Source organism: Tursiops truncatus, chromosome 5, assembly GCF_011762595.2.
Source record: "Tursiops truncatus isolate mTurTru1 chromosome 5, mTurTru1.mat.Y, whole genome shotgun sequence".
In the NCBI taxonomy this organism is placed as follows: Eukaryota; Metazoa; Chordata; class Mammalia; order Artiodactyla; family Delphinidae; genus Tursiops; species Tursiops truncatus.
Window position 1 is genome coordinate 37232204 of NC_047038.1, and position 12817 is coordinate 37245020.

The following is a 12817-nucleotide window of genomic DNA, read 5'->3' on the forward strand; positions in this document are numbered from 1 at the left end:
TTACTTCTCACTGCCAGCACACGTCCTTAGTTGGCTGTGCTCCATGTCATCTTTACTCAGGGAACCCAGGCTGATGACCCAATGGAACATTACAGGTTGCCAGGGCAGAAGGAGAAGAGAGCACAGCTAACCACATGTTAGCTCTTAAATTTGCTGCCCAGAACCAAAACGTCACTTTTCACGGTTAAAAGGAATCACCTGGTCAAGTAGCTGTCAATAGGTCAAGGAACTATAATCCTCCCCTAGGAGAAGCCGTGAATATGAGTGAACAATGAAACAGACCACCAAGGAGGGTCTCCAGTTACTATATTATTGTGGCAAGTCCATGATTTCATGAACCCAGAAAACTGGTCTCCCCATGCTGCCTGCAGGAATTCACACTTCCAGGCATTGGGCACCCTCCTCCATACAGCAAATACCAGCTTACACCAACTTTCCCCAGGTAGAAAACCAACGTCTCTAAAGGAGGCAACGATGACAAAACCTCGGTGGCTGACAACTACATGTCTATTTCTAACTGACAGCACAGTTCTGTCATGGCTTGGGCACCTGGTTGGGCAATATAGCCTCTTTTTGGCGGAGGCTGCGTTTAATGACTTCCATGAGACTCCCCAAATGATTCTAAGCTGCATACATCTATCCTGATTGTAAGGAGGGTGCTGTTATAGGGAACTCTATTCCGTAATTCCAATATGCCCTACTGTTTTTCAAGAGTAGAGAGCCTAGCCTAATGAATGAAACATTGTTACTAATGAAATGTAGTTTATGTACCACTTCAAACTTGGAAGTTTGTAATACACTCCCACCATGCTTCTGTTCTTCCTTTTTATCCACATCCCCTCTCAGCTTTATGGGGTTTCCCGTTAGTCCATGGTCAACTGAAGTGACCTTGCTCTTTGAGGTTAGAAGAGTAAAATAAAATAATAAAAATGCAACAGCTCATATCCCATGGTCTGTGGGACATCCAAGGGCCTCCTCAAGATCTTTGTAACTTTTCTAGGAGTTTTAGGTGTTTGTGGTCACTTGTGGTTTTAGAGCCTGATGTTTTGAGCTCACGTGGGTCTCATCTCCATAATCTTCTTTGCTCTTTGCAGAGGCAGACAGAAGATTTAGACCTTTCTCCCAAACTTTTTACCCAAAAAACCCAACCGCACCAAACACACTACTCACTGAAGCTTTGGCGTAGCTCAGTCCCCTCCCACTCAAAAACCCTACCCAGTGAGCTACTATCTCCTTTCCTGGCCCCTTCCCTGGGTTCTGGTTCCTCCCTCTTACCCTTAATTCAGTCCCATTCATTTTATTATGCAGGGTGATTTAGCTCTCTTTCTACTCTGCCCCAGACTTATCTTCGCATAAGCCAAAGACTCATTAATGTCTCGGTAAGACAAAGGGCCACTTATGCAAGGCAGAATCATTGGCAGAGGTTTAGTAATTTCTGTCTTATTCTCTCTCCCTTACTCTGTTGGTGGAAGAAAGCTGTATGAAAATTTATTTTCCTCATAAGGGAAGGCTGAAGTGGCTACAGTGTGGGTTTTAAATATCACTTTCCTTCTTCCTTCCAGGTACCTATGTAGTTTCTTAACATCTATTTCTGATAAATATATTTAACACAGCGGGCGTCAAACTTCTGGTCTCAGAACTCCTTTACACTCTTAAAAATTACTGAGGGCCCTAAAATAACTTTCGTTTATATGGGTTTTAGCTATGGATATTTACTGAATTCGAAATTTAAACAAAAATTTGAAATATTCATTCAGTTAAAAGTAAAGATAAACCCATTACATATTAACATAAGTGGTATATTTTTGTGGAAAAAAAAAGCATTTCCAAAACAACTTAGTGAGAATGGCACTGTTTTACATTTGTGCAAATCTTTTTAAAGTTTGACCTAATAGAAGACAGCTGTTTTGCATTCAGTGTTTTGCAATATCACAAGTCACCCAGCCTCTGGGAAACCCAATTGTGCACAACTTATGAGAGAATAAGAGTGAAAAGATAAATAACATCTTGCTATGAAAATCATTTTTTATTTTGCCTATCACTCTTTGACAACCACATTTTAATACATATTCTAATTGTGCATCCTCTTTAGAAAAAAAGAAAACAAATGATGAAATCAAAGATCTTGAATTAGATCTGAACCTCGAACCAAAATGTAGAAAGAATTCACTGGCTAACTTTCAGTCCACTTAAATAACTATGACTTAAGATGGTATATTTAAAAACCATACATGAGGAAGAACAGAAACCAGTGAAACTCTTTCGTCCTTGTCTCGATCTGATAAATTCCTAGTCATTCTTCAAATCTGCCTTCTCTACAGTGTGATGCCTTCTCTATAGAGCTTTCCCCACCATAATTAATAACAAGAATGTTAACAATAATGTTATTATTAACAACGGTAACTAACTTTCATTGGTCTCTAGGAGCCAAGCAACGCCAAAACACTTCGCACGTGTTATCTCGCTGAGGAAGGTGCTGGCTTCATTTTACAGATCAGGTGGGTGACGGTTGGAAAAGAAAGGCCTCTGGCCTCTAGCTCTCTGCCGTGCACACCTGCTCTGCCCTAGCACTTACTGCACCCAGGTGGTCACCGCCCACGTGCTTCGGTCCCGCACAAGGTGGGTTCATGAGGTCTGGGTCAGGTTGGGTCGCTTCCTGTCCCCTCGCAACCCGCGCAACAGGGAGCCAAGAGAATGGAGCCAGCCTTCCGGCTTCCTGATCCCCTCGGTTCCGGGGCCTACACGCCCTAAGCGAGCTCGCGAGGGCTCGGGACTCCGGGACCTCCCCGCGCGGCTAAGTCAGCCAAAGTTTGCCGGGAGGAGAAACGGGCGCGGGTGTGAGCGTCGCTGGGTCCGGGTCGCCGAGGGGATGGGCACGCGCGCCGGCGGAGACCGGAACCTTTCTCCTCTCGCCGCCGTAGCCCCGAGCGGGCCGGAACCTTTCTTCTCGTGTCGCCGTTGGTGAGCGGAGGCGTGCGGAAACGGAACGGTCCTCCAGCTGCCCAGCTCGCGCCGCGGTCGCCGGCTGCTGACGTGGGCGGCTCTGGTGGGGGCCGTGGGTGTGGGTCGCCATGGCGGTGGACATCACACTGCTGTTCCGGGCCAGCGTCAAGACCGTGAAGACGCGCAACAAAGCGCTGGGAGTGGCGGTGGGCGGCGGGGTCGAGGGCAGCCGCGACGAGCTGTTCCGCCGGAGCCCCCGGCCTAAGGGCGACTTCTCCAGCCGGGCGCGCGAAGTGGTGAGCTGGTTGCTATGGAAACGGCGGGCTGGAGAGGGGGGCGGATCCGCGGCAGGGACCCCAGACCCCAAACCGGACTCTGTCCCGTAAGCAGTGGGTGAGGGAAGCGCCTGGAGAAGGTGGTGTCAAGGGCGGTCAGGAGAGTTGGTCCCAGAGAGTCGACGGCTGTCTTTGGAAAGGAACAGCCTTAGGTCGAGGAATGGGGACGCATGTTGGGGAGCTCGGAACTATGTCTGCAACGTACATGGGCTGCTTTGTGAGGTAATGAGCTTGCCGTCACTGCAGACCTGAACGCAGGCGAAGCTTCCCCCACCGTCCTTTGCTTTCCTGTCGCAGCACTGACTACAGTCACAGTGTATTTATCTCTTCTGTTTACTTGTCTCAGCCCCCTCCCCTCCCCTGCCCCGCACTGAGATCCAAGATCGCATTCGGCCGACCTGGCCCTTCTCCTTGCCTCCTGCAATAGGTTAGGGTTCGTGCCAGGGACCGGTCTGTCTTGAGACTGGTTTAGGATAATCTTTCACAAACACCCTCTGTTACAGCCATCTAAACTACTTTCTGTTCCCTGAACACAGCAGGCTTTCGTTCGGGAGAGCTGGGACCTACTCCTTCAAGGCAGTAACAGTGTTGGCTTCACTTCAGAATCCCCGAAGCCTGACTCAGAGCATTGCTTAGTAAATGTTTGTTGGATCAATGAATGAACAAATGGTTGTCTCCTTCCCCACTACACAGGAAACTCTGTAAGGGGAGAGATAAAGTTTGCCAGGTTCACTTTTGGATCCTTGGCACCAAGGGTGGATCTAGTTTTTGTGGAGCTTGAAGCTTATACAGTTCTGTCTGTCCTCTTTAAGAAATAAAAATACAAAGTCACAAAAAAAAAAAAAAGGTTCAGAGCTTTGGGGGGGTGCAGGGGAGGGGCTCAAACTTCATGGTAAACCCACTTCTGTTTGATACACAGTGCAGTGCCTGGTACTTTGTAGACACTCAGATATTTTTTAATATATGTATGCATGAATTAGTGAGTGGCAGCTTGCAGAGGATATTCAAGCCTCGGAAGGGAAATTGGTCGAGATGAATATATTCAGTCCATCAATAAGCATACATTAAGCACCTACCTTCTGACAAGCATTGTGTTAGAATAACGCGATTTAAAAGGAATGGTGGGGGAGACAGACATATTACCAAAAGAAGTGACACAACACCTTGAAGACGTTGTGTAGAACACAAAGGAGAGTGTTCAATTATGCGTCAGGGCCAAGAAAGGCTTTACAGAGGCGATGATGCCTGAAACAAATCTTGAAAGAAGAGTAGTTGGTTCCAGTGCTCATAGGGTGGAGAAGGGCATCTCAGGCTAAGAGAAGAGTATGCACAAAGGTGTGGAGATGGGTAACTTTATGCTCAGTTTATTTATACTCAATGCGTGTCTACCCGTTAAATTACAAACAAATTAGTAATGGCATTTCAGATTTGGGGGCGGGGAGGAACTTTTCGTAGCTGAACAACTCCTAACAGTGATAACTATGCCACTTTGCATTGGGAGCTTGATTAGTTAACTCATTTGGGCTGTGGGATGAATGGGGACCTTGGGAGTAGAAACTGGGTCTTGGATTTAGAAGACTTAGATTCCAATCTGGGTTCTGCTACTTAGATGTGGGTGACTTGGGTAAGTCCTGTTACCCAAGTCTCATTTCCCTTTTCTATAAAATGGGCATGATAATACCCTCCTTGACTGGTAAGCTGATTATTAGGATCTTATGAGACTTTGTATATATCGTAAAGAGCTGTAATGATTATTATTGTTCCCCTTCACTCCTACGCTAACTCTGTGTAGGCCATTTAGATGTATTTTCATCAGTGGCACAAAACTTTATTCCCTACACCACTTTGCTTTCTTGTACTTTCATTCTTCACTTGCAAAGGGGAACCAAGGAAGTTCATGAGGGAATCTGAAAATTCTGTGTAGGTACTAATAGCATCGATAGTGGAGGCAGTGACACTCCTCTGTCAAGGTGAAGCTATCAGCGACGGCATATGTGTGGCAAACATGCAGTTATTCCTCTTTCTCCTTCCCTGGGACCATGGAAGCCAGTGTTAATGTCCCAGTACATCTGTGTTGCTCAGAATCCTTTGGAACTTTGTGCCCCAGGCAACCATTACCTATTGTTGGACCTGACATTCAAGTTGAAATTTGCTGATATCCTACATAACATATAGTAAAAATAGAGTCTGTATGCCTGAAGCAGAACCATGGACTTTTTTCTTTTAGTACTTAAAAGGATCTTAAGTTCATGTTGTTCAGTCTTTTCATTTTATAGGTGGGAAAACTAACACTCAGGTAAGTGAAATGTCTTGCCCAGAGTCATAATAGATGAGGTCACAGGACAGAGCCAGAGGAAGAAGGCAGGTCCTTTGACTCCAGTTTAATGTTGCTTATTTCCCACCCTGCCCCATACATATACTTCCACTATAATTTTAAACCAAAAATTCTTCAGCTGAGTTTCTTCTTCCTGAGTTAATACTATATTCATAATTGCATACTGAATAAGATTTGGAGCATAAAGACCTTGCATAAAGACCAAAGCATAAAGACCAAAGAATTTGAACGCCTTTTACTTACTGCATGAACTTGGGCAAGTTACTTAACCGCAGTTTCCTCACTCCTAAAATAGAGTGAATAATAGCAACCTTATAAGGTGGTTATGCAGATGAAATGAGGAAAGGTGTGCAAGTGCTTGCATGAGTGTGAATTCTTTTGATTGCTAGTAAGGGTACCCTAGTTTAAACTAACCTGAGCAAAATAGGAATGTGTTGGCTGGTAAAACTGGGAAACACAGGAAGGAGCTTCTTTCTCCAGATCTTATCCATAAAACCCCAGGAAAGGACTCTAGTTGGTTCTGCTTGGGTCCTGAGCCCTTGTTATGGCTTCAGACGGATAAGGTTCTTCACATGGCCAGGTCAGATGCCCACTCCAATAGGTGGGTTGGGTGCTGTGATTGCTGCCCCACCAGAACCTTGGAAAAGGGAGTGCTGTGTCTGACACTAGGGAGTAAGGGATGCTGGGCAGGCAAAACTGACAAAAATGTTCCTTCTGTTCCCTAGCACAGTGCCTGACCTGTCTTCACTTTACCTGCCTGGTGGTCTTCAACTCTGTGGGGAATAAAAAACTAGAATTGTGGGAGCTTGTATGACAGGCTTTGGTGTGGGAATGTGTCTGGAGGTGCCTCATAGGGGCAGCTTTTTCATTTTCTTACTAATTTATAAAGGTTACAGAGTCCAGGAGAAGCAGTTCACAGTAAACCAAGACCCCTCTGAGTAGCCAAACTGAGTCTGCAGGGGCAACAGGAGCCAGTGAACAGAACATCAGGGAACCTGTGTTCTAGACCAAGTTGAGCCATGAAGTGGACAGACCACCTAATCTTTCTGCACCTCAGTGTCCACATTGGTAAAGCCGACAGCTTAGACTATAACTGTAGCAAGTTCTTGTAAAACAAAGATGTCTCATTTATAAGATAAACAGCGACTCTGTGTTGTTGGGAATTCTATTTTCAGATTAGACATGCAGATGAATTTTTCTTTGTTTATTATACATTGCTTTTGTGAAAGCTAAGTGTCATTTACTTTTATTTTTTGTATGAGTTAATTATCTTTAGTTCCTGGCTTAAATTCAGACTTCTTACAGCAACCCAAACCCAAAGTCCCTGCTGCCTTCCTCGAGCTCCCCTCCTCTCACCTTCCTCTTACTCTACTCCAGCTGCCCTAGCCTCCTTGCTTTCCTCACATGTACCAGGCACATTCCTACCTCAGGACCTTTGCGCTTGTGGTTACCTCGACCTGGAACACTTTTCTCTCAGATTCCATGTGGTTTGATCTTTAGGCCTCTGCTCATTCGTTGTTTCAGTGAGCCCTTCCTCCACTGCCCTGTATAAAGTAGCATCCTTTTTCTGTTCTTTACTCCGCTTTATTCCTGTCATTGTCTAACATATCATGTATCCATTGACTTGTTGTTTATCCACTAGACTATATGCTTCATGAAAACAAAGACTCTTTAGGTTCTAGAATAGTGCAGGATAGGTTCTCAGTAAATGTTTCTTGAATTAAAGAATGAGTGTTATCTACTGTGTCACTTTGCTTTTAATTTTGGAGCTGGTTGATCTCTGTCCAAGCCTCCTTCCAGTTCTAGAAATGTGTGATCCTAACATGATTCCTTAATATTATACAGTATATATGTACACTTAATCCAGTATCTGGAATAAACCTTGAATAGATAGTAGCTTTTATTTTATTAGTAAGATTTAGTTCCTACATCAAAGAGTTTATAGTCAAGTGGAGAAGCAGACCCATAAATAATACGACGACTCAGGTAGAAGTGACAACCGTAATGCTCAGCATTGATCCCCCAGGTCCTCCTCGATTTTCTTCTCAGTTGTAGTGTTGAACTTGTGTGCCAGTGTTTGGAGCCAAAGGCTAAGCTGGGACCACCTGGATTATTATCCATAGTAGCTGGAAATAGACTTTATCCAAGGATTGAGTATAATTCTACTTAAACTGGGTTTCAGTTGAGGGAGCATTGTTCAAAGAAGCAGTATCAGGCAACAGGTGCCAAGGGTCAGTGAGAAGCTGGAGACAGGCCCACACAAGACAGGAATAGATCAGGAAACAGTGTAGGTTTAGGATGTAGGATTCAAATAGAACGTGGGTCTGTTGAATCATATAGATTTAAAAAAAATTAATGGAGAGTTCTTTTTGCAAAGGAAATAAGGAGCAGCTTTTGCTAAGGCTGGGATGAGGGGGCTGGGAAGAGAGAGGTTCATTAGCCAGCTTGCCCCTCTACCGCCATTCCCCCTTCTCCTTGAGGAGCCCCTTTGGAACCAGCCATAGGGCTGAGAGAGACACAGTTTCTCGCTCCATTAATGTTCTCCAAGTCTTCTCTTAACTTCATGGTGCTGTATTTTTATGGATCATAATAACTGAGTGTGTACTGTAAGCAGAACTCAGTGCTAGTGACTTTCCATGGTATAAAGAGTGAGCCCTTTGTATGGACTGCACTCTGAAATTTTCCAGGATTTATGAAGACTATAGCTTTTGAAATTATATTTATTCAATACTAATTGATTTATTCCATCTCCTGTAAGCATTGGACTCTTGATAGGTGTCAGTCATTGTGAGGACACATAAAACTATGAGACATACGTCTCGGCTCTTTGAAAATAGAAATAAAGGATAATTAAAGCTCCTTGAGGGAGAATTGGTAGAAAATCAAACTGGACCTTGAAGGATGAGAACCATTCTACCAGACAAAGGAAGGGAGTTAAATCGCATTCCTGGCAGAGGGAGGAGTGTTAGCAAAGGCACCGGTGTACAACAGCAGGGTGATGGGGGGAGCAGAGGCAAGGCTGGAGTGATTGGAGCCCTTTTCTGGAGGAGGCCTGGGAGAGGGGCAGAGAGGCAAGAGATGAGGCTGTTCTGGATTAGGTTAGAGCAGGGGTCAGCCAACTTTGGCCCATAGGCCAAATCCAGCCGCTGCCGATTTTTGTAAATGAGGTTTCAGTGGAATGAGACCACGCTCATTTGTTTTCATGTAGGCTATGGATGCTTTTGTGCTATAGTGGTAGAGTTGTAGCTGGCAAAGGCTGGCAGAGTCTGAAGTATTTCCTGTTTGGCTCTTTAGAGGAAAAGTTGACCAGACCTTGGGTGAGAGCATTGTCAGCAGTGCTGAGGAGTTTGGACTTTATGCTCTAAGCTATGTGAGCAGAGGCCTGAAAAGTTCATATTTGTCTTTTAAGATAATCAGCAATATTGCAGATGGGTTTGGAGTGTAACACGACTGACATAGAGGAGCTAATTGGAAGGCTATTGCAGTAATCCAGGTGAGAGCTGATGAGCTAGTGACAGAGGAGTGAATGGATGAAGTAGATAATTAGGAGGTGGATTTTAAAAAAATGTAGCCATTGGTGGGGGTAGAAAGAGGGAGAGGTAGAATAATTCCCAGCTTTCTAGTTGGCAAGTTTCATGGTGGTAGATATCACAATAACATTTTTTTCAAAGTTTGAGTAGGATGCCAATTAATCATGCCTTCCCTTTCTCAGTTCTAAACAGTGGAGAATAGATTCACGGGGCCCAACAGACATTAGAGTTTTATTAAGACAACAAGTGGTGGGTAACTCCCCAGTGGCAGTGCTTCTTGGTAAATCTGGATTGGAGAGCATAGCTGGAACCCAGTGGGTTCCTCTAGGTTTGTCGTATTTAGATCTTGGAGATGATTGAGTCTTTAAAATAGACACATAGTTCATATACCCCGCCAACCACCTCACAAATCCAGCGAACACTGGGCTGGGCCTTATTATGGTGAGAGCTACAAGGCAAGTCAACCACACCAGACTGCAGATGGGGATACTGAGTAGGGCCATTTAGATACCAGGTTCTTATATAGACTTTTATTCTCAATTGTGCATTCTTTATTCTTGAAAGAAAGTCATCTGGGTGGTAATGATTGTATCACATACTGTAGAAGCATGGTTCTCAGGGATAGTCAATTGACTTTCTCCTTCATTCCAAGAAAAGTCTGGAATGGGTCAAAGAGTTCCCTCTTTTCTCAGTTTCTAGTTGGCAGGTAGCCAGTAGTTCAGTGTATCACCTACTAAGGATAGGGCTGCCAAAACAGGTCCTCTCAGGATGACATTTTTAATGAACTCTTCCTGTCCATGGTCTGATACTATCTTGCAGGCTTGAGAACCAGGTTTGTCAACATACCAAGGATAGAACCATCTATCAGGGCAGATATCAACTGAGCTCACACCAACTTGTGTACAAGTTAGAATACCAGATTATTTTCTTTGAGTGCCATAACTAATACTCAGGAGGATCTAAATTTTGGAAAGTCAGTTATTTTTGAGCTTCTGCTATAGGTCAGTAACTCTGTTGAGGGCTTTACATACCTGATCTCAATTAATTTTTCTCTATTTGGGGGATAGAAATATAATATTATCAAGTGATTTTACAATATTGATCATATTATGAATAATATGATTCTAGAATTCATACAAACTTGATGTTTGAGGTTTCTTGTTGTGTGAAAAATCTATATGGGCTCCCCCTGGTGGGCAAAGTATCAGTGACGTTTACAATGGTTAATTATGGCTTGTGTTACGAAAAACTTGTGCTTAAAACATATTAAGTTTAAAATTGACTTAAAAAGAGGCCCCTTCCGAACCCTCGAAGAGAAAGTGAATAAACCAGAGAAGTGAAAAGTATGATGTGTTGAATGAACTCATATATCATATAACTCACATATGAAAAGTTTGCAGCACAGTTGTAATTTTAAGCTCAGTAGTACTTTATTCTTCCTGACTTTCAGGTTCTCAAAGTCTGTAAATACTAGAATTTGCCTTCTACTTGTTACAGTCTAACATAATGCCTAATTGTCAAAACTTTCTTATGGAGCTCAGAAGCTATATTTAACCAAGAGAAGTGAGTCTTTTCATTTCACAATATTGTATACATTCCTGTTCACTTTTTGGACAGATGATAAGAAAACCATAGTAAAATCAACATTTGTCTTTTATAGTCTAAGTAGAGATGACAGACTGCAGCATATCTTGACTGGGAGAAATTGAGAAAGGAATTAAAAAGCATAAGTTTTGAATTACAGATACTTTTGGACTATGCCAATAATTAACTGTATGATCTTGGAGAACTCACCTAACCTCTATTTTTGTTTTTCGTTTGCTTTTTGTTTTTTTCATTTTTCTTGTTTAATGAGGAGCTTTGACTAGATAATCGTTTAAGGACCTTTTCAACAGGGTGTTTCCATGATTCAGTACTCTTTTTTCTGAAAGTCTCAGACTATATTTTAAAATGCTTTTTGCAGTAGTAACTGCCCCAGCACCTTATGATACTTCCCCCGAGTTCCTATGTACTCAGAATTTTTCACCTAGATAAAAAAAAAATGATTTTGTTTTTCAAAGTTGTTGTTTGGTATGTTTCCACAAGTATATTTGATTTAAAAGTGATTATGTACTCTTATAATGAGCTGTTATCAGTGGGGCATGTTTTTGAAGTTGACTAGTTATAAAATCTGATTATGAAAACAGTAAGTGCTCATTAAACAGAATAAAAAAGAAAATGAAGTTCACATATAGTACTACTTGCCAGAAATAGCCACTGTTTTAATTTTCGTATATATTTTTTCAGACATTTTTCCTATTAAACAAAAACAATTTTTCTACAGTGCTGTTTTCTAGCCCCTCTTTTTTTTTTGTCTTGTCTTGGTTTTTTCACTTAATAACATATTGTGAACATTTTTCTATGTCAATACGTATTGTTCTTGTCATCAATTTATTTGGCTGCATAACCATTAAAAATAATATTACAGAATAAAAATCTCTTACCTAAAAAAAAAAAAATTACATAACTTATTCACCTGAACCTCTATTGAAAGATATTTAGGCTGCTTTCAGTTTATCACTATTTTAAACAAACAATACATTTTTTACCAGATTTGTTTCAGATTTATAATCTCTTAAGATAAAAGGCAAAATGTATATAAATTCACTTTACTTGTTTTCTGTTGAATCTTTTCTCAAATATAAAAAGTTGGATGCCCTAATTTGATAAAAAGAAAATTATTCCTAACTTTGGGGAAAGTGTTAAATGTATGAGAACTTATTTCAGTGCTGGAGGAGAATAGAAAGGGGTAGGTGATAACTGGGAGCAGGCTAGTCAGGAAAACTTTTACGTGGGAGCAGAGCCTTGAAGAGCAAGTAAAATTGGGTAGGTGGCGAGCCTGAGCAGGATGTATTTCAGTGATGGTAAGGAAACTGGCTGACTAGGCCAGTGGGTTCTTCTTTGTCAGTGGCGTGAAACAAACTTGGGGAGGTACTTTATGGTCTGCAGATTATAGAAGGCCTCCTGAGCTTTTGTACAAAACAAGTGTACAAAAATCAGTGGCCATCCAAATCTAATTAATGACCACTTAAAATCTAAAGAAATCATTTACAGTAGTAACAAAAAGCATTTCTAGAAATAACCTTAATAAGAAATGTAAATGCCCCATTTGAAGAAAACTTCCCAGTTTTGTAGAGAGATATAGAAAACTTGAATAAATAGAAACACATATTGTGTATGTGGAAGGGAAGAAGTGTTAGAAAGACATCAGTTATTCCTAAATTAATTTGTAGATTTAGTGCAGCTTTATTCCAAATTCCAGCAGAAAGTAGTTCTGAAATTTATCTAGAAAAGAAGATGAGTGAAAATAGCTAATTAATTTTTGAAGAAAAGTGGAAGGGTGTGTGTTGGGGTGGGTGTACTAGCCTTACCAAATATTAAAACATTTTGAACCCAAAAAATAATATATGCGTATATGGATCAATCAGTGAAGCCTGTTAGGCCAGGTGTGTATGTGTGTGTAACTCTTGTTTAGGGAGGTATTGTAAATCAGTCAGAAAAAGAAGGTTTATTCACTGATTTGGGGATAATTGGTTAGCACTTTGGAAAGAAAGGCTTTTTTTTTTTTTTAGGTCCTTGTCTTTTACTGTACATACATTAAAGTACATTTTTACATGGACTAAAGATTTAATTGT

The 12817-nt window shown here is 41.9% G+C and overlaps 1 protein-coding gene across 2 annotated transcripts in view; it reads left to right on the top strand.

Annotated features, from left to right (window-relative positions):
• Window positions 1-2831: 2831 nt before the first annotated feature.
• The window catches only part of STX18 (syntaxin 18), a 120918-nt gene continuing 110932 nt past the window's right edge, over window positions 2832-12817 (top strand). For both annotated transcript variants that reach the window (XM_019928514.3, XM_073805042.1), the window contains exon 1: window positions 2832-3239. In XM_019928514.3, coding sequence (XP_019784073.2) covers window positions 3072-3239 — 168 coding nt within the window. In that variant the 5' untranslated portion in view covers window positions 2832-3071. The remainder of the gene's footprint in view (window positions 3240-12817) is intronic.